The 25,989-nt window shown below is 41.0% G+C and overlaps 1 protein-coding gene across 1 annotated transcript in view; it reads right to left on the bottom strand.

Moving 5' to 3' along the window:
- The window catches only part of Daao1 (D-amino acid oxidase 1), a 46,343-nt gene extending 26,248 nt beyond the window's left edge, over positions 1-20,095 (bottom strand). The window contains exon 1 of the mRNA XM_065226118.1: positions 19,886-20,095. Coding sequence (XP_065082190.1) covers positions 19,886-20,073 — 188 coding nt within the window. The 5' untranslated portion in view covers positions 20,074-20,095. The remainder of the gene's footprint in view (positions 1-19,885) is intronic.
- Between the last annotated feature and the right edge of the window lie 5,894 nt (positions 20,096-25,989).

Here is a 25,989-nt window from a genome sequence, read left to right as displayed (position 1 = left end):
TCAATATTTTCAACAATAATTGTCGCTAGACCTCTCGACGTCGATCGCTCTCCGTTTGCTGCTTAAACAACCCTGCAAGCGGGCGCGTTCTGTCCGGTTTGACAACGAACGTCATAATGAAAGCGAGAAGCATGAAAACGTCAAACCGAATGATACTGCATAAAGTAACTTTATTAATATTATTATTAACTGTTAATAGCATGAACTGAAATAGTCAGTAAATGAGGAATATTATTGTTACGCTCATTATAATACCTAATCTATTTTTTCTTAAATCTAAATTTATGAGAGTTGTGTTTAGCGTTAGCGTTGTTATGATATACTTCGTAGATTGGATACTAGCGACACTCACGTCTCTTCTGAAATTCTCGGTTAGATTACTTTCAGGAATAATGCTGGGGAGTAACTAAACAAGAGTAACAGAAGCATGACTGTCGCTATTCCCGGCCACGCCCATCTTTACCATAACTAGGGATAGGGAAGGAAATGTTGATGTAGTACTTACTTAACGAGAGGCCACCGACTTAGCGACACCCTCATAAGTGCTACGGAGTTGGAGGGTTGGGAAGGGTATTCGGTTAGGATTCACCTCAAGTTGGCGATGCAACCAAAAGTATGTATTGTTTATTTGCTGTTTATTTAATCTCTCGATAGCCGGCTATCGAAAAAACATATTCATTTTATTTAGTGATCATGAATTTTAAGAGTCATGACGGAGAGCTTGGAATTAAATCCATGATTTTCTGCTCAGCAAAAACGATCCCTCCAGGGTCATCGAGCATCTTAGAACCATAACGCTTCGCGACAATACAGGACTACGTTTTCGCTTGATATGCAAATAGTTTCCAAGGTTAATGTTCAATATCAAATATACAAATGATGGTGGCGATTTATTGTGCTGTTGAAGAGCTTGGGGTTAAATCCATGATTTTCTGCTAGTAAGATTTTCTGCTAAATTTACTAGAAGATCATTACTTTACTGGTGAGAAGTTTCTAATAAGCCCTCCCAGTTTCTCTGTATACAGAACAAATCGGATACTATAATCAGAATGCTCAGTCTGCATGAAGCAGCCGATTTCATCAAGGAAGTTCTATTAACAACCAAGAATTAATCGTTTGAGGCATACTGAAGCATTAAGAAGGTGATATGTGCCACTATAGGAAATGATCATCGTTGCAAATATAAAGAAATTAAACATAACCCTTTGCTTCAGTACCGTCAACCTCCATGTCCATGGGGAGGGTAAATTTATGAGAGTTGTGTTTATAACTAAAACTATATTTCTCATTCAGATATTTGCATATTCTATTAAATTTACTTATGCTAATAGTAAAGTAGGAGCAATTTTATAGTACGGTCGATTGAAGCGAGGGGAGCAATTAAACTAAACTTACCTAAAATACATACTAAATAATCGGAACATAGTATAGGCTCTTTTCATGCACCATCAATGTAGAGTGCGCTAGCCGATTTTGAAAGGAAATGTCATCCAATCCTTTTGTTTACATCATAATGACGATTTTCAAAACTCAAAATAATGTACATTTTATTGCACAACTTGCAAATTTCCATCGGGAGTGGTCTTATTTTTCGTTTATCTACAGATCTGAACTGATTAACAGCTGAAGTAACCACACATTAAAAATCCGGAAGATCATAACCGCTGGGACAATTTTATGAATCTTAATTTTTCTCTTCAAAAATATATGGAAGCACCAGCCGGATCCCTGCAAACCCGATACTGCATACAAAATATTCCACGTGGATGATGATTTCAAGCACCTGCGGTGGATACATTAATCAGGAAACTTGTTAATATTTTCCTCTTCCTATGCTTCACGGTGAAAATTTCCACCCTCATCACTCTTTTGAGAGTTCCCCTATTCACCGCCAGAGGCTGACACAATCGCTTGGTTTCTATTGGATTCGCCTATAGGCTTTTTCAATGCACCACCAATTAGAGGGCGCCAGGCGAGTTCGAGAGGAAACGTCAACCAAACCGTTTGTTTACATCAAAATGAGGATTTTTCACAACGCAAATTAAATGATGCCGGCGCCGGTGGTGTAGTGGTAAGCGTGACTGGGTCTGGGTTCAATTCCAGCCGAGGTCGGTGGGATTTTTCTGAGGCATAAAAATCTCAAAGCCGTTGGTCCCGGCCCATGTGTGTTTGTGAATGGGTGCGATATCCTACGCAGGTGTGGAAGCTGCCTTCCTGCACATTCGGTTGCCGTCAATGGATGGCAATCGATGTCCGTCGGTGATTGGCACTAGATTGCGGAACAGAGACCGACGTTAAATAAAGGAAAGAAGAAGAAGAAGAAGAAGAAGAAGAAGAAGAAGAAGAAGAAGAAGAAATTAAAGGATTTTTCATTGAACATCTTGCCAATTTCCATCGGTAATTGTCTTACTTTACGATATTGCACCGATCTGAACTGATTTATACTTCAACTATTCACACACTAGAAATCTGGAAGATCATAACCACTAATACCCCGTTCACATTACAGCCTATATCACGTTATATAGGCTGTCTTGCAGTGGGCACTCATACATAGGATTTCCAGTGAAAACGAGGTGTATGAGTGCTCATTGCAAGACAGCGTATATTACGTGATATACGCTGTAATGTGAACGGGGTATAAGGCACTATTCTAATTTTACATTTTTCTCCACAAAAATATTCCTGAACACCAGCAGGAGCCTTGCAAAAACGATACTGAATTAAATTTGTCGACTGTAGATCAAGATTTAGAGCATCTCGGATGAATCTATTACTGAGGGAAAGTTAAAAAGTGTTCCACTTCCTATCTCTCACGGCAACAAATTCTGCTCACAACACTCTTTTCGACGTTCTCCTACTCATCACCAGAGGTTGAATCGATCGCTAAGTTTCTATTAAAAAGGCGTATAGGATGTTTGGAACGAATGTTGACACACAGGGAATGCACTAAAACGTAAGCTATTAAAACCTAACCTAAAACTAGTCCTAAATCTGAATCTGTTTATGCCGGAATTTAAAACGATCCGCAACACTTCAAACGAATAAAGGACGTTAAGAATTTGGAATAGCATTTACCCTCTCTTTTGTTATCGCGGCCCGTAACATCACAATAATTTTGACGGGTAATCAATGCAAGGCTGCTCTTCCTTATATTTCTTGGATCCGATGGCCTATTAGAAGACAAATGACAAATTTACTAACAAGGCCCCATCTGCTGCTGTAGTAAAACAGTTGGAAAAAGGATGGGAAATATTAAAAAACGAAACCAAACTTTTCGTCGTCAATATTTGCATCAATATGATTGTCAACGCCTTTGAGTATTGACAATATTTTCCCCCGTTTGGTGCCTGCTTTAAGCTGGGTTTAGACTAGGCAAGTCAAATGATCAACTCAGTTGAATTCAATTGACTTGAAAAATTGAGCCTGGTTCAACTTTTTTCAATTCAAGTGATTTGATCATGGCATGGTTTACACGTTCAATTAGCGTTCAACTCAGTTGAATTCAACTGACTTGATCAATTGACTTGCCCTGTCTAAGCCCAGCTTTACAGCGAACCCCACAAGTATCAATACATTGACGCGAAGAGGAATATTATTGACAATAATATTGATGATGTGAATACAGAAATATTGTCAACATCGAATGTATTGACAATACGATCATTGTTAATAAAAGCAATCGTGTACGGTCCACTTAAGACTGCCATTCCTCTATCGGGACGACTTTGTACATGAGAAAATGCTTGCGGTAGCCTTTTGGCTGTCGGTTCCCATTCCATTCACACCTGGTGTCACCTCGGCCGGCCGTCATCGGAGCAGAATTGTTTTGCAGAGCAACGTTGTAACTTTAGCTGTAGAGTGCACTATTCTGACATAGTTGAAGCCATGTGATGCCAGCAGCATGCAAAGGTATATGTACAGAGATGGAAAGTGCGGCGATGTAAACAGAACGGTCGACTTTGCAGTAAAACACTGCATAATTGAAATCCCAGTGGTGAAATGGTTTTTTTTTTACAAATTCAGTTTTAATTGGTTTGATGACGGTCTTGCGTGAATATTGCCTCGAAGAGTGGATAGAAAATAGGTGGCAAAATGGGATTTAAATTTATGAATGTTGATGGAAATATTACCGTTTAATTTGATGACAGAGGTGTCATTTACAGTCAATTGTGTATGACTTCACTCTAACATCAACCAAACGGCTGTGGTATTACGGAAGAAATCTGTCTGCAAGTTTACTGTTCAGATAATTTCAAGATTAATTTACGGATCTTTGACACTCAATGCTCAAAAATAACTACTAAATATACAATCGATGCTGAAAAAAATCCAATGAATTGACATTTCCATGAAACTTATAGCGAATTCGTTTATTATTCAGTTCCAACCTGGATCGGGTATCAAGATTGGGTCTGCTTGTTTTCTGACAAACGTCAGTTTGCTCGTTTGTTTTTAAAACCTAGCTCAGGTTGAGGTTCGCACTGACAAAAAGTTCGGTTTCGCACTAGGTTGGAACTGGTTCCAACCCCGATAATAAACGAATTCGCTATTACATTCGGAATTTAGAAGGTAAAAATCATTTTAGAAGAAACGGAAAGTAGGCAAAAGGTGGGATCGGTCATGCACAATCCATCTCCCACTAGCCTTGTACTTGTACTGCACTAGTACTTGTCCGGAAGATAGGTGGCTATATCTATATAACATTTTGATGGACACAAACATTTTTAGCCCTGACGATGGAAGGTGATAGCTCCATTCCTCTATTGTAGATCCAGTGACCTATGTCAAGGATGACTGCTCATCCACGTGCATTCTGAGGCCGCTTTCACACACAATAAGACCTGCATGCATACATCAACATATCAAATGGATGATGGTACTATAAAGTCACTTCCGGATTCAAAAACAAGAGGTTTGCGAAATTAATAGTTGCAGTAAATAAAATTTGAAAGTGATTTATTGATCTCATCCAATTTTTCTAAATAACACGCATGATGAACAAGTTCCAACAGCTCTGTGAACTCAATTTTCATACCTTTTTGCAATCAAAACTCGATTTACTTTCACGCCTCTGGAACGTTTGTCGTGCTGGAATCACTGGTAAAATTTGTCATTGACAGACTTTCGCGTGATTCTTGACAAAAACAAATTTCACATAGTTTCACTGACAGACTTGATTCTCAAAAAAACTTCGTCAAAATCATATCCATTGTCAATAACAAAGATTCACCTGGTGTATGAAAGAAGTGTAATTTTGGGCATTCTGTGTCACATTTCAGAACGTAGGGGCTTGTTCACCTTAACGGCTCCATGTAATTGTGTTTTAGAGACGAACCATTGACTATTGACATAGTTTGCCTTGACGATGACTGTTAGCTCAAATGAGTGACCAATGCAGAATTGTCAATATCACCGTGTATTGTCTAGATTTTGCAGCACTGGCTAGTGGGACTCCCACGGGGGCTGCAATCAAGAATTTCGTCGTTGCTCACATCAATATGATGAATATAGGGGTTAGAACTACTTCAACAGACTACTCTTTCTAGCATTCAGCACTGCGATGCAAGTGTGAAAAAGTAAGCTGTTTTGTTCTGTAGTACCTCCGTCAGTTTTACCGCTGTCAGTATGCCCAAAAGTGTCAGATTGTCCAAAAAAGTTAGAACCATGTGAGCTACGGTGCACCTATATGTGGTTGACAGGGATAGTGTCTCTTCCGCCCGCATTGAGGAGCGGAAGGTCCGGCCACGGAGAAAATTTCTAATGAAATGTAGGGTGAGACCATCCAGATCCCGATCGCCTAACTGCTGAATGACCCGGGGTGTCCAAGCATGGATGTAAGCTTTTGCTAGGCCCATCGACGCGACATCGACGAGGAGATTATTTTCCATCACGTCCAGGAGAACGTCTTCCAGAGGCCGGTGAAGTAGATTCCGCTTCCATAACCTGGTCTGAACGCGTGATACCGGTGGTGTAGGTGGTTGTTATCCTCAAGAATTGGATTAACCGGCTATTGGATAAATCAACAGTAGATTAATCGACTGATCGATCATCTTAAAATCATCCAATAAGGGACTACTTCACGCTAAATTAAAGGAAAATCAACCCCCTTCCTCCTTTCGCCACGTTTTGCCCATACCTAATGGATGCTTTCTAATAGCTTAGTGCTCCAAGTAAGGCAATAATCACACACACACGAAATCTACCAACTTGCAAGATATATTGCTAATAAAAATAGAAGGTAGCATACAATAATTCCGGAGAACTTCGAGATAAGGGCGTAATTGCTTTTGTAAACAAACACGTCAATCGCTGATTTCCCGCGAATAAAATCTCTATCTAGCAAACTAATAACACAATCAGGCATAGAAATGATTTCTCTATCATTTATATAGTTTGTTCGTGAAATTGAGCTTTTATTCGCAAGAAATCGGCGATTGACGTATTGGTTTACAAAAGAAATTACGCCCAAATCTCAAAGTTCTCCAAAATTGTAATATTTCATTAAATGACTCATAACTTTATATGATCTATAATGTAATATTGTATGGCATATGACGCTCCATTTATGTGCATCATATGGTATAAAAATTTGCACTACTTTTTCGAGCTATGTACGATCCCAGGACGATGTTTTGGTTCAGTGTAAATGCTTCTATTTCTGTGATTTGTTTTCATTATCAACACACTCTTAAAGTGTTTTTGCAAATGTAAATGTCTAAGAATTTAATTCCTTTGTCTTTTGTCTCTCTTTATTTGTTTTAATATGTTGTTCGACTGGTACCTATGTAGGGAGATTTCTTTTTTATGGCTTTCTCAGTCTAGGTTAATCCAAACGATCAGTTATGACTGACCGTTTGGATTACCCTAGACTGAGGAAGCCATAAAAAGAAACTTCTCTTTATTAGTTTAGGTTTGTCTTATCCCTCCGTATCGATGAGTCTCATCGTCGCCCACTGGTCACCATAGCTGGTTGAACTCCAGACGAATCTAGAATCGCACTACCGTTCATACTGGCGACAACGCTCTGATGAGACAAAGAAACCCCACTCCCAAGCTCCTCCCCTGATCCTATCTTTTCAAAATGTACCTACTAGTCATAAAATTAAGTGAATGCTGATACAAACAATAAACAATGAATTATCGGCTCCGTAAAGCTAACTTGATTGAGCGAACTAGAATAAAAAAATACACTTAACTTGAAATGGCAAAAGAAAGCAAAAAAGGCTCCCTGACTTCTGAGTCTCAAGAACTTGGGCTTGTGATTATAGGGCCAGAATAACTACTTGAAAGCACTGGATAAGTAGAATACATGACGGCATTTTCCATGTGCTCAAATTGATAGGGAACCAGATCATTACTAACCTGCGGTATTCGGATATAAAAAAGTAAGAGGTTGCATCCAAGACACGACCGTAGCTTGGACGTAGGATTACGTGCTCGGTATCAATATTCGGCGACTGTGTTAGGGAAATCACGTTTTTTGCAGGCAATCGGTGATAATTTTGATCAGCATTGCAACAGTTGGATATTTTTTTTTTCCTCTGTTCGGGACATAACACCACTGCGACCAGTAATTTGATCTATTGTAGTATATCCCGTGTCCTTAGTTTAGTGCATGTCGTATTACTCCATCACTATTGAGAAATGATGAAGTATTCGGTTTTGATACAGTTGTCATTCTTGCCTTCATCGCAAGGAATCGATTCTAACTGAAAGGTTCCGCTATTTATACCCTTCGGAGTTGGAACACCCTCCAAAGGCGCGCCCCTTTGTCAGTCAAAATTGGATTCCTTAACAACAAAAACAAGCTATGACACCGATAATGACCATGCATCAGAACCCTAGTCTTAACCACTTCAAACTAGGGAACAACGATTAGAAGATTAGGAATCACATAGATGAAGACTAACTAACTCATTTTTTCCATTGTTTCAAGATCATCCTCGGTCCAGGCAACCCGAGGACTTATCACTATCAACAAGGCATAAAAAGTAACAAGGACTAAGATGTGTTCCTTTGATTACTGAAAAATCCTGTTCCCCTAGTTTGAAGAAGTTAGGACTAGGAATCGGTGGTAGATCTTACATCCCGTAACGTACCACGAAAAGGTGATCTACCCACGTTACGGGGATATTAGTGAATTTTCAATGGTAACCTATTGAAAATTGACAAAATGTTGATTGTAGAAGATTTGTAGAAAAATTTCCAATCGATTGGCTTGTTTAGAATTAAAATCCATCCGCTATTAATAGAGTTATAAGTGGTCAAAACCTGACCACTTTTCGTAACGCGGTCGATTTTGATTTTTTGAAATTGCACCCCCGATTTGTTGCCGAAAGACGTAATCCTACGTCAAAATGCAGAGTTGAAGTTGGTATACAGCAGGGTACTGCGGAGTCAATCAATTTTATTTTGCAAGCCAAGTGTAAAATTGGTTTTACTATTTCTCAGTTTAATCCTGCCAAAAACTCTGAGTCAGGAGTGCTCGAGCCTGCATGAGTCGAATAAAGTTTGTTCATGAACCTTTCTCACTAACGTATGTTTTATTGTGATTGTAAACCCAGTTGGGCCATAAAAACTGTGCTGGTTTATATGCTCTCGTCGCGTAGCTTGTTAGTTTCTGCTGTTGAGCTTACAATTTAAAATATGTTAAGAAAAATAATGGTTGATTTCTATGAGATAACAATATTTGGCAATGGATAAGAAGAGTATCTACTTTTATGGCTACCGAAAGTTTGGCTCCCGTTTGACAGTATACACGTTGGCTTCCCGTTGACAAGCCCATTGCGTGAGTCCACAGCAGCGTTGCCAGATATACCGATTTATCGGTATTTATACCGTTTTACGATACCGATATACAAATAAGGTTTCTAAGAGATGAACTAGTCATATCGCTAAAAATCTCTATAATAAAGACAAAAAGAAAAGACAAAGGTTTCTCAGAATACCGATTTTTGAGGTTTTATACCGATTTTTTTTAAATAATCAAAATGACTATTGCCTGCCCGCGCTCGAATTTTGGAGAAAGTTATTGTGAGAGACTTGTATCTTTTTGAATATCTAAAAAAAATGTAGCATTTAAAATTAAAAAAAAAAATCATCTTTAAAAATGTCTCATGGATACTCTTCGACTAATGTTTCAATTTCCTCACCGTTTTTGGCTACCCATAAATCAATAAACAGTCGATGGGGGAATCGGGAATACTTTTTAAGCATTATTTAACTTCCTGAATTTTCTTCCAACTTTCCCCTGGAAATTTCTTTCACCTTATATCGTAAATTATTTTTCGACTCCTCTCGGAAACTTATTTCGACTTCCGTTGGAAGCTTCTTCAGCCTTCGCTCGAATGATTCTTCCTCCTTTTTTCAACTTTCCCGGAACTTCAGGGATGCTTAAAGATTTTGATTGCGGATCCTCACTAGCTGCAGGAGCTTTCAAGAAGTTCTGAAACTTCAGAAAAGCCCAGACTTTTGAGTTTCGATACATTAATAACTTCTGTCAAAATTCTAAAACCCGAAAATTTCACCCCTCACCACCCCTCTCCAAAGGGGGAGTTTGGTAAAGAGAGATGATAAAACCGATTTGTACTTTCCTAAAAGTTGTCCTAAGCTCGCTGTCTACTCTCTATAATTTTATAATATTATGTAATTTTCACACTGCCATACTCTAAACGGAACTATAAATTCTATACTTTCTCCTCTTCATCTATCGTATAAAAATTACCACTTTAGTCTGTTATTTGTAATTAGCATCTTCAACTATGTTAATCGTTGACTTCACGCAGAAGTAATACTAAACATATAGTCAAAGTATAATATTTATACGAGCAATTTGACAGCAGAATTATTTTCGCGTCCATTTTGAACCAGAGCATCTTTTTTCAAATATGAAGCCTAGAAAAGATGATGCAAAGCTAGGCTATATTTTGCTTACATGATATCCGACGAGATAAGCAAGGACATGAATGTTGCATACAGTGTTGTCAATTTAAGCAGCATTTCACGTAAATTTGCACTAAATTGAAATGGATTTTTTTTAAAGGTATGAAATGCATCAACTAGTCAGTCACCAAGTTGTTCAGCATGTCCGTATGGAATATACCCATGGAACCTAATTAAACCGTACAGTTGTGTCCTGCTCACGTAATCGCTCTTGTTCTGCATAATTAGCACTTATCACATTACACTCACCAGTCACGTCGGACATCATATGGAACTGAGATGGTTCCGTTACGTTGTTATGATACAAAGTATCTATCCACTAGCTGCCATCGTCCTTGCGGATTTTCCCGACTATCGCAAAAGAACCTGCGTGCAGGAACTGACGTCCTATGCACCTCTACGTGTGGCACCAATTCATCTCATTTGCATACATTTGTGCTCGTTACGTAATTTATGGCTTCCTCGCAGTGGTTGCCGTGCGGGCAAATATAACGTTATGCGATTTTTTGGATCGCTCTTTTCTATTTACCCACCAACGACAGCGGGTATCGTCGTCATATGCGCCACGCGGTGTGGTGTGGCGACATTGGACGGGAATAGAGACGGCTTCGTTCTGTTCTGTCTGTGCCGACCACACCCGTCTATTTTTAGAGCCGCTGTTTATATTTCCGTGCCTATATTTACAGATTATAAACACCCAATAAAAATATGTGTGCACGGGAAAACCGAGAGTGGTTTTCCGTAGGGTTCTTGCATTTTTTTTTTGAATATGTACATGCATTTGTGTGGTTCCTCCTTTATGTAGATGCTGGCTGATATTTTACATGAATAAATAGACTAGAGGTAAGCTTGATATGTTGATGGATTGCCACTCTGGGCTAGACACAGTGCACGCTGGGTTCTATTGAGAACACGGAACGACTAGTAGATTGACGGAGCAGGTGAACGACAAAGTGATACTGTTTAAGGCTAGCTAGTTTGCTTCTCGCTGCTGTGGGTTAGATGTTTAAACGGGTTTCAACCAGAGTGTGTTAGGGATTCAAAGTAAAGGGAGGTTGTTGTATCTGTTGTAACATTGTGTTGCATACGAACATTTAATATCTGAGATGGTTAAGTTTTCTTTGATTACGTTCAAGGAAAGATTTAGTTCTTTAAAAAAACTATTTGGCTTCGGATCGATACCAACTTCTTTCTGTCCTCACTCAGAAGAACGACGCTACTAGATGAATTCCCATTACAACAAAATTATATTTAAATAAAAATTAATCGATTACAGAATATTCTGGATTTTAAAAATTACCGTACCGTATCGTAATCAAACCAATTATACTCCGTTAGCTTGTTAAGGGTATACGATGTATCAAGTTGTTCCCTTTATTTCTCTTCAAAACGGAATTTCGTGCACATTTAATTAATAATATCAATACTGATGAAATTTCGAAACATTTTTTCTACCCAATGTCGCTATTACTAAAAAGAACAAAATGGTATTGAGATGCTCAATGACCCTGATGGGATCGTTTTGGCATACTGAGCAGAAAATCATGGGTTTACTCCTAAGCTCTTCCACAACAGAATAAATCGGGTTTCGAGAGTATAAAGCACCGTAATAACCATAAGTTGAAATGTTTGAATCATTATTACATTGAAACTATTCCTTACCTCTCGGTAACCATGAATCTTAAAATGCACAAACACTAAATAACATGAATATACTCTTTCGATAGTCGGTCGCATCGCCAGCTTGAGGTGAATCCTGTCCTAATTCTCCAACTTCGTAGCACTTATGAGGGTAAGTCAGTGACCTCTCGTTAAGTCTAGATAGTGCTGGAATTAGGGCAGCTTTTGTAAACAATGGCTTCTCTCGATTATTTCTCGAAAGTCATCGACAAATCGACATCACCATCCAGTAGAGGAAGACTTCTCCTGCCCGATGGATATGTTGGTTTGTGTAGGTGTGCTTTGAATTCCTAGAAAACAACGAAAGAAGTCATTGTTTACAAAGGCTGTTACGCCCTAATTCCAGCTCTATCTAGAAGTAAGCACTACATCAACATTTCCTTCCCCATCCCTAGTTACGGCAAAGATGGGCGTGGCTGGGCATAGCAACAGTCATGCTTTTGGTATTCTTGTTTAAAGTGGAATCAATGTTTCCTGAAAGCAGTCTGACTGAGAATTTCAAAAGAGACGTGAGTGTCATTATACGCTAACTTGAAAGTACCCATTAATGGTTGAAAAAGACCCATTTTGAAGAAAAGTGGCTTAACTCATTAAATGAGTAAATTTTTTACCCATTAACGAGTATCTGTTATCCATTAATGAGTAATTGTTAATCATTAATGGGTAACAGATACTCATTAATGGGTAAAATTGTTTAATCATTAATGAGTTAAGCCACTTTTCTTCAAAATGGGTCTTTTTTTACTCATTAATGAGTACTTTCAAGTTAGCGTGTAGTATCCAATCTACACTGACGATAACGCTAACGCTCATTCAGATTTGTTTCGATAAATCTATAACAAATTCTTCTCAAGAGTAGTTGTTATCGTCGACGGTGAGGTCGCCACCGGGATCGCTACCGATTTTGCTTACTGATCATTCGCAAATTTTCTTACACACACGTCTCTTATCGATGATATGTGCTTACCTCTCAGTATCCTCAAACTTTCTCATAAACAATTAAAATTGACTGCAAAGCCGCTAACCATAATTAAATCCAATGTTACTATCAATATCTTATTATGTTTTGGTAAGTTGTGTACTACAGTATGTTATAAGCTTATTCTAGTTTAAGAGCATAATTTGCTATTGTTATGATATTTTGAAAACAAACATAAATATTTAAAAATAACAAATTTTGTTATGATAAAAAATGAGCTGTTAATATGCTATTGATTCAATTTATTGAACAACAAACCAATGGCTCTAAGAGATATGATAGCAAAATGTGTACGCTGACGGTAATATTTATCCATAACAAATTGAGACATATTATAACATTTTGAAAATCCCCCTTTATGAAAAGTTCACGCGACTCACGATCTGCTTTATTTTCGTCTTTGAAAAGTATAATCACAGACAAACAGACATATCTCTTAGAAGGAAATTCTTCTACAACATCGTCAAGCGATTTTGCATGCACACTAGCACCAACAATCAATACGAAACTAACGATTTTAAATTGGCTCACTACTTGACTAGCCTATTGGTCCCAAGCAAATCGATTAACATATCCCATTCTACTCGAAATTCTAGTACTACACAACGTTTGTTTTGATTCGCTATGAAAGTTTGACAGATAAAATGAGGGGTTAGTGGATTTTCCTATGTTTCGAGGGGTGAATCGATTAGCTTGGGACCGCTGAGCCAAAAAGTGGAGCACGTTTCTTCAGGACCTACTAGACTTAGAGTTACCTCTATGCTAGCACCCTCTATCATGCACATTCCCAAGCATTGGTTTGCAATCGCAGCATCCTTCGTTCATGCAATTTTTCACTAGTTGCTTTTCTCTCGGTCTGTCAAGCTGTGTTGAATAAGAACAAAACAGATGCAAGTCAGAGTGATGTCGGTTTGATTGAATTTCGTAGAAATACGGATCCGTAGGAGATATTTAACAGAAGCTCAGACTTTTTTAAGGGATTTGTTTTGTTTGTTTAGTGCGATTGTTATTTTGCTGAAAACAATTTTTCAAACGTGGTAGTGCATCACTAAAGAGTGTCCCACATCAAATTGCATCACGGAAAAAACGCTGTAGAAAATTACCCATTGGGTATTTTCTCCTGAAAATTTGGGTGAAGTAGTTTAGAGTGTATTGTTTACACTGTACTTTTATCGCTGTCAGCTTTTCGTTGGAAAAAATGGCGTCATCTGTAAAGCAACGCCGTGAATTGATGTTGTGGAAGCACCTGGAAAATCATCAACTCTCTCATCGGGACATCGGAAAACAACTCGGAATCGTACAGTCAACGATGAGTCGTGTGATTAAACGTTACTACGAAACTCTTAGCATCGAACGGAAGGAGAAATGCGGTCAGAATGGATGTTCTATTAGTGATCAGGATCACAAGCGTGTCGTGAAAGCTTTTAAGCGGAATCCCAATGCTTCGGTCAGGGTTGTGGCCAAAAAATTGAATCTGACCAAGTCTTTCGTTCAGAGAGCCAAGGACCGGGAGGGACTGCATACGTACAAAGTGCAGAAGGCTCCAAATCGTGACGAACGGCAAAATACAACGGTGGGAAAGTCACGGGCCCGAAAACTGTACACCCAGCTGCTGACGAAGCCTCATTGTCTCATCATGGATGATGAGACTTACGTCAAGGCGGACTTCCGGCAGTTTCTGGGGCTGCTGTTCTTCACTGCCCAGCACAAGTTTGATGTTCCGGAGGAAGTAAGGAAGCAGAAAATTTCAAAGTTTGCCAATTTGGCAACCGATCGCTCATGTGGAAAATGGAGTGGGCCGTTCGTGACTACCGGGACTGTAAACGGGGAGAACTATCTCTAGGAGTGTCTACAGAAGCGTCTGTTTCTTCTGTTGAAGCAACACGAGGGCCCTACGATCTTCTGGCCGGATCTAGCTTCGAGCCACTATTCAAATGTTGTCCCGGAGTGGTACGAAGCCAACGGGGTCACTTTCGTACCCCGTAAACAAATATAATATGTATCAATCAATGATATTCATGTTGATGTATTGACCATCAATAACTGTTACAGTCATCCAAACGATTTTGTCTCAAAATCTGTGTACATCGTACAGCGTAATATCAACAATCAATACGAAACTAACGATTTTAAATTGGCTCACTACTTGATTAACCTAACGTGCCCCATTCCAGTTCTACACTATGTTTGTTTTGATTCGGTATGAAAGTTTGACAGATAAAATGAGGGGTTAGTGGATTTTCTTATGTTTCGAGGGGTGAATCGATTAGCTTGGGACCGAAGATAGTACCAGAGCTGAGCCAAAAAGTTAAGCACGTTTTTTTTTCGGGACCTTCTGGATTGGAGCAGTTTGGATCTAATATTCAGCAACTATTTTTCTGTATTCGACAGATGTGAGATGCCTTGGCCACTTATCATTTTCAAGAGCTGACATCTACTAAATTGACCTAAAAAGAACTGGCATCACTGATAAGTTTGAAATGTGGTGGCTTGTTTAACGCTTCAGTGGCGCCACCATGACAAATTCAAGCACATTCCCTACTAAAACCTTATTTGCGATGAATGTGATTGTGAATGTTATGTCTGTTTGTCTGTGGTATAACCATGTATAACCGAAGAAACTGTTGTCCCTTTTTCCTCCTACCGTCAACAATAAAATATAGCTAAGTGACTTGCACACGAGACAGTCACGCAAACCTGGGTTCAATCCGTAATGTAGCTTTTTTTAATTTTTATATTTCTATAATAGCTTAATATGATACTGAGTCTGAGTGAAGTGTGAAGCTCAAAAACTCTTTTATTCATGAGATATACCAATAACTTACTTCGCTATAACTCAGTTACTAACCCATAGGTTTTCTGATATTGTCAGATCACAGAAATCTTAGCATTCATTGAATTTTCAGAAAGAGGCAGAAGAAACAACCGTAGCTGTCATGCATTCCAAACACTGACACAAAAACATATTATTAAATTAATTGTAGACTCCGCAATATTTAACACTAGCTGAGTGTGCCCGGTCTTGCTCGGGATTCAATATTACCTTGAGTTTATGCGCCGATTAAAAAAAAAGCATGCTATATTGTACGTAGCCCCCCCCCCCCTATTATCTAAGGGGCTACCGCCTATGATTATCTCCTTATACCCCCACACTCGCCCCCACATGCCTAATTTGGTTCCATTTGCTTGATTAGTTCTCGAGTTATGCAGAAATTTCTGTTTCATTTGTATGGGAGCCCCCCCTTACAGAAGGGGGAGGGGTCTCGAACCATCATAAGAACCTTCCACGGCCCCAAAAACCCCTGTATACAAATTTTCACGCCAATCGGTTCAGTAGTTTCCGAGTCTATAAGGGTCAGACGGACAGACAGACAGACAGACAGACAGACAGACAGACAGAAATTCATTTTTATATATATAGAAGATAGATAACTAATCCCAACCGAATCAATTATGTCTGATTCTTAAGCCGCATGTCCTACCCTAAAGCTGGGTTAAGACAGGGCAAGTCAATTGATCAGTTGAATTCAACTGACTTGAACGCGAATCGAACGTGTAAACCATGCCATTCAACTGACTTGATCAACTCACTTGAATTGAAAAAAGTTGAACCAGGCTCAACTTTTCAAGCCAATTGAATTTAACTGACTTGCCTAGCCTAAGCCCAGCGTAAGGGTAAGGTGGCTGGTAAGGTTCTGCTGATGTCTAAGACCTCTGTTTGTCCCGAATATCATTTTACCATGGATGAATTTCAGATTGTTAAGAGTAACAAATATCGTTTACTAATGGCACGATTAAGAACAAATGAACTATTTTTGGCTGACCCGCTAGACTTGGTTGACGGCTTTAAATGTGATGAATATAGCCGGATCGCTATAAACATTTGACCGGTTTACCTAATTGGATTCGATTGCAGGCTAGAATGCAGGATGAACTTCCGGTATATTTGATGGCATGATTGGTTGAACGGCTGGCGGCTGGATTGCCGCATCACTTTTTATTTAAATTGTTTTACTCTTTATTTTCTTCAATCTATGCTATAAATTCGTACAAACTACAGTTTTCTGTGATTTTGAATCCGAACTTTCATTTCAAGCATAACTTTTCAAAAGGACGTAAGTCGCAAAAATAAACAAATCGATATTGTGCATCTAACCGAATATAAAATACATGCTTTTCCAACGAGTTAATGAAAAACAAGGTTTGAAATTGTAATACATTATGGAAAATATATTTAATAAACGCCCTATGTGACGTTCTTTCATTGTTTTTAAAATGGTGTTGATACACCCTTTTATTGTCAACATGACTCAACTGTTAAAATTTGATGATAACATAAAAACTGCAGATACGCTCACAGTGAAGCGTCGTATGTGAAAAAAACAAAGCAACCACTATCAATCTGCAAATACGTCAAGTTTGTATGTTTGTTTTTGTATTTCCGGGAGCAAGATGTTTATTATTTCAAAAGTATTCTAATGAAATTGCACTTTAATCTTTACTTTAATATTGAACTTCACATCAAGGTTGCAAATACTCATTTCAGCTAAAACAATGTTTTTTTAAATTATGAAATAATTAGATGCCATGATCAAATTTTGAATTGGTAGGATACAAGAAGAGGTTGCAAAGAATGTGTTTGACATATTAAACCTGTTTATTTCACTTCATGAGAGTCACAATCAGCGATTTTTCACAAACTCACTCACTCACTCACTCACTCACTCAGCGATCAGCAAATCGCTGATTGTGACTCATAGAAAGCAAAATTTACAGGTTTTATGTTTCCAACGCATACTTTGTAACCTCTTCTTTTAAGTTACAAGTAAAACATGCCATCATACCATCTTTTGGTTTTATTATTCCGAAAAACATTATTTTAGCTGAAATGAGTCTTTGCAACCTTGCTTCACATACCATTCTGACTAGCGCTTTCTGAATACGAAAAACACAAAACGTTTAACATCTGACAGCAGATAATGCAGTGACCTTCTCATCTCCGCTTTTAACATCGATTATTACGCAACTCTGAGTAGTTATGTAAATTAATCAACCAACCGACAATTCCTCAATGCTTTTAGAGCTGCCGACGTATCTTCACTGCAAAACAAAAACCGGTGTATCTGATTCGACGTATGTGAAAACCCTTCTGTCAAATAGACGAATCATGCAGGGTGTATGTAACAATCAAGGTGTGATACCGACGAATCAATCAGGGTGTATGTGAGTAGTACACAAGTAAAAGGTGTATGATTTTGTTTTATCAAAAGTATTGTCCGTGTTTGCAAAACTCGAAATTTTTCACAATTCTCTTAAACGCAATCCCTTTATCCAACTAATAGCACAAACAGATTTAAAAAAAATAGCATTAACTTTTAAATAGCATTTAATAATCTCATATAGACATTGCTATCCAATGTTTCTAATTTCATATCCAATGTTACATACGTCCTTTTGAAAAGTTATGCTTGATTTGATTTTTTATTGTTTTGTGATGCGTTTCGCGTTGTCATGAGGACATGGCCTTCTGCGAATAGTTTTGGTTCACTGCTTCGAAGTTTCATTGGCATTGACTGTCAGTGACGATTTTCAATTTTGGTTGTCAAATCTGACGCCAAATGCTCATTTTTCTCTGAATTGGCAATATTATTGTTGACACTTTACCAATAGAAAAATGAGTTCTTTAGAATTCATATTTTTAGTATCAAAATTTGCTATTGGTTTGATATTTTATTCAACTCGGGTAGTCTTGCAATATCAAATGAGCTTGTAAATCAATATTAAGCATGATATTTTGTTCCAATATCATGCGTGATATTGAGAGCGCAAGAGAGCAAAAAAATATAATTATGCCATCACTGTTATTAACAATAAAAGTAGTTGAAATTTTGATTGATTCCGCAGAATTCCGCCACAAAAGTAACTTTTCGTTTTCGTGTTTGCATTTTTTCGGAAATTTCGTTTCGTGAATTTCGCGGAATATGTTTACTGCGTTTCGTTTCTTATCGACTTTAAAAAATCTCATATCGCATACCCTTACTGAGCAAAGGGCGGCAAATTAAAAACAGGCACAAATAAAATTTTCCTTCAAGCTAAAAATGCCAACGTTTCATTCTCGTTTGCATGCCATAGTAATCTTGCTGAAATATGGTTATTTTCACTGTTCATTATATTCTCGACCAATACTAGTATGACATTGGCAAATATGTGGTAAATTATGTAGTATGGTAGCAGTCCGAAGCATAAGCGCATCTGTTACAGTGCTGCACGAAAGGTTCTGTGATCCCAAGCGCCCTGCGCTATAAGTAAGAAAATACGCCACCTTGCAGTCCCATTAAAGCAGCAAACCGAACAACATGCCAGAGCATTTTATGACAAACGAGATCATATAACGTTTCTTTTACAGCTGTGCTATGTTATGGGTTTCCAAGCACCGCACCGCCGCATATCCCGAAACCCACACTCGATAAACGTTGGCCTTACTCCATACCGCTCCGAAGACCCAACCGAACAAGGCTCCATCTCCTACATGACAAGAGGCATATTTATCGATTGCCATCTCTACCATACGTTCCACAAGCTATCCAACCACCCATCCACCCAACCATTCCGTTCACATTCCGGGTAAACGAAGAAGAAGAACACAAAATGAACACTCCAAAGGACAACCCGGCACTTGGAGGCGGTGTAAATCGAAAATAAACCGATTAGAGCCAATCACGCCACGTCGATTTCAGTCGGGTTCGCATTTCGATGAAAAGAGATGTAGATGAACCTACACCGACGACCGACGGCTGCGCTGGCCTCAGGCAGGAATACCATCGAAATCAATTTAGACTGAGTTGTGAATTGGCTACACCACATCTTGGCGTATCCTCCGGCCAATCACGTGTGACACTCAATCAAGTTCAATGGTGTACCAATAACTGTACGATGAACTGAAAGATAATTTCCTTTCAATTGAAAAATCAATAGCTCACGGATGTTTGGGAAACCACGCGACTCCATAATGTAGCTCTCCCAAAATTTCTCTGAAAACTCCATTTTGCTTTAAAAACAGAAATTGAATTATTCTTCCCCAGCCATCAACCTGCACAAAACTCAATTCTCACATAGCCCGTCAGGATACCCATTAGTGGCGCTTTATAGCCAACCTAGCACGATCCAGTTTCCTTTACACCGGAACATGCCGTGTTCTCCGGTTGTTATTGCCATTTTCCATACATTCCTGTCATTTGCTGCGGTGTGTACCCAGTACCTGTGCCAACTATTCTACCGTACCTGGTAATTTCCTCAGTCGGCCCGGAAAAGCTCGTTCCTGGTCGAAACAGTCCGGCCGCCACATCGCTGCACGTATCCTGCTCGAAGCGATCCGCCAGGATGGTGATGTTTGCGTTGCGAAATTCACGCTGCAACTCCAACGCCGTGGTCAGTCCGACCACCCCGGCTCCAACCACGCATAGATTCATTTCTGGTGCTCTACAGGTTGGTTTGGCTGCGGAAAATGGCGTAGAGGTGGTCAGTTGTCACTTTTTTTTTATATTTTGTAATAGAAATTCTAGTCAGTAGCTTCTTGCTACTAACCGTATTTCATTCATATGTACATGTTGAAAGTGTATAATAGTGGTGAAATGATCATGTCTTAATTTAAAAAAAAAACTCTGCATGTACCCACCCTGTTTCTTTTCTGCAATATAATTGGCAAACTGGGCTGTATCCGTTGGTCTTCTACTATTTCTTCTTTTTTGCAGGAACAGTCAAATGAATACTGTAAGTAGAAAAACGACTTTCATTAAAATAACATGCCACATGCAATATCGGGGGAAAGCTACTATTTTGCTATTTTCAAAATGTAAGAAATTATTTTCGTAACACTCAACTATGACATTTACCGAGCTTGCCATATTCGCTCTTCTAAGTAATGATAGTGTCACGCATGTTTACAGACTATCACAACAATGCTGCAGTGATGATTTTGATAATGCCAACGATCGTGATGGCAACGATGGCGAATGACACAGAGTCACCGTCCAAAAGGGGCGTGTTTGAGCGGGGTGATACATTAATTAAACTAAAGTTCAAGTGGAGGCGCTACCCTTGAGGGGGTATTATGTTATTAGACGAATTAAAACGACTTACCTTCTTGCGAGTAATATTCTATCGTCAAGCTATGTGTTTGCAATGTGCTAACCAATTCTGATTCCCAATCCACTGCAGAGTGGGAAAATATGGACCCAGAATTGCTTTATCTAATGTTCATAGGTAAGCGGCAAATCTGACAAAATGGACCATTTCCTGAGGTCTGATCATAAGATACCTCCGCATATTAAACTCTACAGACTTTTTCACAATGGTTCAGTGCACGTTGGTTCAATATAGTAGCACCACCTAACTAACATTTTTAGTATATGTAAACGCTTTATAAATTTTGTTTTTACCGCCTCAAGCTTTCTTGAAACACTATACGATATGCGGCAACTTTTACACAATCTCTATACAAGCAAATCATTGTTAAACATCGTCGCTAAAACATTGCCGCTATCTGTTGAGTACACTGTGGTCGGCAGTACACGGAACAGATGGCGGTATTGTGTAAACGTCAAACACAAAGAGATTGACTATCCGCGCCACAAGTGTCGGTACTAACGGGTGTTCAATATAAAAAATGAGAATTATTTCAGTGCCGTCCAGCGCTCTTGAGAGAGCATCGCGACTAAGTTGCGTCGTACGGCTGACCAGGGCCCCTTCTCCAATATTCATTGACGGTTTTTTTATACTGAATTCGTTGAAAAAAAATTTTTTTTTACTAGCTGTATTACTGAAAAAATTCTCATTGTTTATTGAACACCCGTTACCAACTGAGATACTTTTAAATTGACCGTTAAATGCTTGTTCGATGAACAACTTGCGAGTGTTATGTCTACTTGTCTGTTTTAATACCATATTCGTTAACGCTTCTACTCAGCCGATATTCAGCTGTTTAGCTGAGTATGAAATTGAAAGGCGCTTATTCAACTTTTTCCCAACAACTAAATAAAGCTTTGTCGCAAAGTAGAGTTAAATATTGTGTGTGTATGTGTGTGTGTGTGTGTGTGTGTGTGTGTTTTTATTTTTTTTATAGTAAGGAAAGCTTCAAAAGCCCGGCCTGTCACTGTGTTGCGTGTTTGTTCTCCTTCTGGCACAGTGTGGGACTCTTAACCACTGAAACCTTACTCGCCTCTAGCCACTATCCCTCCGGAACTCCCCTAGAGTATTTCGTCGGGGGGGGGGGGCTGTGCTCAAGCACTTTTCTTTAGCTCAGCTAGCCGGCGTTGCTAACTCGCTGATCATCTCTCCATTTTCGCTGCAGCTCCGACAAAATTAGCGTCACTGCCCTGCTGACGACGCTCCACGTCCTCTCATCCCGGCACATTTCACTGACGACATTTCTCGCGCTAAGGGCCGGCATCTCCACTCGCACTACCTCAAATCTTGGGCAGTAGAAAACCACATGCTCCGGAGTTTCGTCCACGTTGCCACACTCCGGACAGAGGGGTGACGTTGTGTGTCCAAAGCGATGCAGGTACTTCCTGAAGCAGCCATGACCAGACAGGAACTGCGTCAAGTGGAAGTTGACATTCTCCATGCTTCCTGTTCACCCAGGTCGAAAGAATCGGTATTAGTCTATGTGTCCATCTACCGTTCTCCGTCGTGTTCCACTCCTGTTGCCACTTAGCCAATGACTCCACTCTCACAACTTTCCGTACTCTTCCGGCTTCTCTCCGCCTGTAGCACTCGCTGTCCTCCGCCAGGGTGATGCCGATAGGGATCATACCGGCGATTATCGCCGGGCGATAACGCATACTGCTTCCGACGAGATGGTTCTGTACGCACTCACGACTCGCATGGCCATGAGCCGGAACGTACTGCTCAGTTTCCTTTGGTTCTGCTTCGTTTCCAGCGCTGGAACCCAGGCTGGACCTCCATATCTCAGTATCGATGATGACACGCTGGCTAGAAGACGCCTCTTGCTACTGCTGGGACCAGCGTTGTTCGGCATGATTCTAGCTATCGCGTTGATGGCCTTCGAAGCCTTCTCACAAGCATATTCGACGTGGCTGTTGAAGTTTAGCCGGTCATCGATCCTCACTACCAGGTATTTTAACACACGCTTCGAGGCTATGGTGTGCTCCCCGACGGTGATTTCTGCCTGCTGTACCGCTTTACAGTTACTGACCAATAACACTTCCGTTTTGTGGTGGGCTATCTGCAGCTTCGCTCCTTGCATCCAGTTACCAATCATGTCGATTGCCTCGGTTGACAACACTTCCACCTCTTCCAGCGTCTCGCCTGTTACCGTCAAGACGACGTCGTCCGCAAAGCCAACGATCTCAACTCCTTTGGGCAGTTTCAGCGTTAGCACGCCGTTGTACATCCCGTTTCAGAGCGTTGGACCAAGCATGGAGCCTTGTGGAACTCCCGCTGTGATCCTAATCGATCTCTGTCCCATGTCTGTTTCGTAGACCAGAACCCGATTCTGGAAATAACTCCTCAAGATCCTGCACAGGTAGTCAGGAACCCTCATTCTATGCAGTGCTTCGGCGATGGCCTCCCAGCTGGCGCTGTTGAACGCATTCTTGACGTCGATCGTTATCACGGCGCAATATCGATCTCCTCTCCGCTTCTGTTTGGACGCTTTCTCAGCTCTCTCGACCACTGTCCGAATTGCATCCACCGTCGATCTCCCTTTCCGGAATCCGAACTGCCTCTCCGACAATCCGTGCTCACTCTCCGTGTATTTCGTCAGCCTGTTTAGGATGATCCTCTCCAAGAGTTTTCCGACTGTATCCAGCAAGCATATAGGCCTATACGATGCTTGATCCCCCGGCGGTTTTCCGGGTTTTGGCAGCAACACTAGCTTCTGTATCTTCCACCTGTCAGGGAAGTGACCCTCGTCCAGGCATTTCTGCAGCACCATCCTGAACATGTCCGGGGATGACTGGATCGCCGCTTTCAACGCTACGTTGGGGATTCCATCCGGACCGGGAGCTTTCTTCGCCTTCAATCCTTTCGCCACTGCTACGAGTTCCTCGTTGGTGACTTCGAGGTTATCTCCCTCTCCTTCTCCGTACGGTGTAGGTGGCCAGGCTGTTGCGTCGTGCTTCGGGAAAAGTCCTTCCACGATGACTTTCAGCTTCTCTGGGCACATTTCAGCGGGCATCGTTGGACCTCTGATCTTCACCATCACGACTCGGTATGCGTCGCCCCAGGGGTTGGCATCAGCGTCTCGACACAGCTCCTTAAAACAGTTCGACTTGCTCTGCTTAATCTCTCGTTTAAGTGCGGCCCTGGCCGCTCGAAACATTTCTCTTCGTTTTTCTCTGTCTGCTTCCGTTCTTGCTTTCTGAACACGTCTTCTGGCTCTGAGACAACTAGCGCGGAGAGTGCTAAGTGCCTCGTTCCACCAGTAGACTGGACGCCGTCTGTTATTTGGCTCCAGTTTCCTCGGAATGGTCGTGTCACATGCTCTCACTAACGTTTCTGTCAGCTCGTCCGCATTTAGATCTGCGGGACTCCTGTCCACACGAAGTGCCTCAACGAACAGATCCTTGTCGAAAGCCTTCATCTTCCACTTTCGGTCACAAGCTCTCGTCCTCCGTACTGCCACAGTATTCCGTTGGCCGATGCCATATCGTATCGCCTGATGGTCACTATGGGTATATCCTTCACACACTCTCCAATCCATGTTTGCCATCAGCGACGGACTGCAGAAAGTAACGTCGATAATTGATTCCCGGCCATCTCTGCGAAAAGTTCTGCTGGTGCCTTTATTGGCCAGCATAACTTCCAGTTTTGCCAGAGCTTCCAGCAGACTGTGCCCTCTTGCATTGGAACATCTGCTTCCCCACTCCATTGCCCAAGCATTGAAGTCTCCTCCAGATGACTACCGGTCGTCGTCCGATTAGCTCTTCGGTAAGTCCATCTAGCATCTCATGGAACTTCTCCATCGTCCATCTGGGGGGTGCGTAACAACTACACATGAAGATTCCGTTGATTTTGGCGATCACGAAACCTTCGTATGAGCTCGCAACCACTTCTTGAATGGGGTATCTGCCGATAACTTGTATAGCGGCCATCCCAGCTCTATCCGCCACCCAGTTACCGTTATCGGGAGGGACTCGACACGGTTCCGCAATGATTGCAACGTCGCACTTTGTTTCTGTTGTCGACTGCCACAACAGTTGCTGAGCAATGTCGCAATGATTGAGGTTTATTTGGGTTACCTGCATTACTGTTGGCCTGCCATCGCCTTTTTGTATGCTAGGCATTTGAAGCCTCCCGTCGTATGATCGTTACCGTCCTCTTTTTTGCAGAGCATACACCTCGGATGCTTCGTGCAGCCTCTTGCAATATGGCCTTTCTCTCCGCATTTCCTGCACAGATCAGATCTGTCAGGGCCATTGCAGTTCCTCGCCTGGTGACCGAATCCCATGCACTTGAAGCATCGCTCCAATTGCTTGGTAACCCGAGGAGTGGTTTTCAGCGAGCACAATGACCAGCCAACCTTGACCTTGCCCGTCTCCAACAGCTTATTCGCTGCAGCTGTCGAAAGCCGTATAACCGCCGTTTGCATGCCGCCGTACGCCTTCCTCATGCGGATTGACATCGGGACATCTCCCAGATCGCAGTGCACTCTCAACGCACTTCTTAGCTCCTCTTCTATGGTGATCTCGTCCAGGTCCCTGCACTCGACCACTGTCTCCTGGGATAGAGCTCTTACGCTCGCCCCTTCGCCAAGAGACTTTTCAACGAGCTCCTTGTAGGCTGAGCTCTTGATAGCAGGATCCTTCTTCAGCTCAAAGAGGATCTCGCCTTTCTGGGTTCGTCTGGTTTTCACCACGTTCTCTCCTAGTTGCTTCAACTCCGGATCCTCTCGTACCTTCCGGAGGCGTGCTGCATACGACGTTTTGTCCTTAGCTTCGACGATCAGAGCATCGCCCTTACTTCGCTCCCGACGAGTCCTGGGTATCTCCTTCTTCTGTTCAGCTTTCTTCTTCACGTCTTTTTCCTTCCGTTTTTTCCACTTCTCCTTTGGCTTCTCGACGGTACGCCAGCCTTCCTCCTTGTTGTCTTCTTTGTCGTTCTTGACTTTTTTCAACTCCTCTTCCTCTCCTGGAGTTTCCCTTTTCCTCTTCTCCGAGCGTGGATTTCGAGGTCCCTTTGGCGTCTCCTGTATTTCAGCTGCTGCTTTCTCCTTGGCCTCGATCAGTGCCCTTTCGGCAGTTACGGACCTCGTCCTCAGCGCATCCTGTTCACTTCGGCAGCAATAATGGCGGATTTGATGCCCGTCACCATTTCCTTTATTGCCTTGTGGACGTTGCTCTTATCCTTGATGAAGTCATGGA

This window comes from Ochlerotatus camptorhynchus, unplaced genomic scaffold, assembly GCF_037179485.1.
Source record: "Ochlerotatus camptorhynchus isolate MF236.1 unplaced genomic scaffold, CSIRO-AGI_Acam_v1.1 ptg000244l, whole genome shotgun sequence".
Classification (NCBI taxonomy): Eukaryota; Metazoa; Arthropoda; class Insecta; order Diptera; family Culicidae; genus Ochlerotatus; species Ochlerotatus camptorhynchus.
Note: the sequence above shows the minus strand (reverse complement) of the source record. Positions and strands in the feature narration are given on the sequence as shown.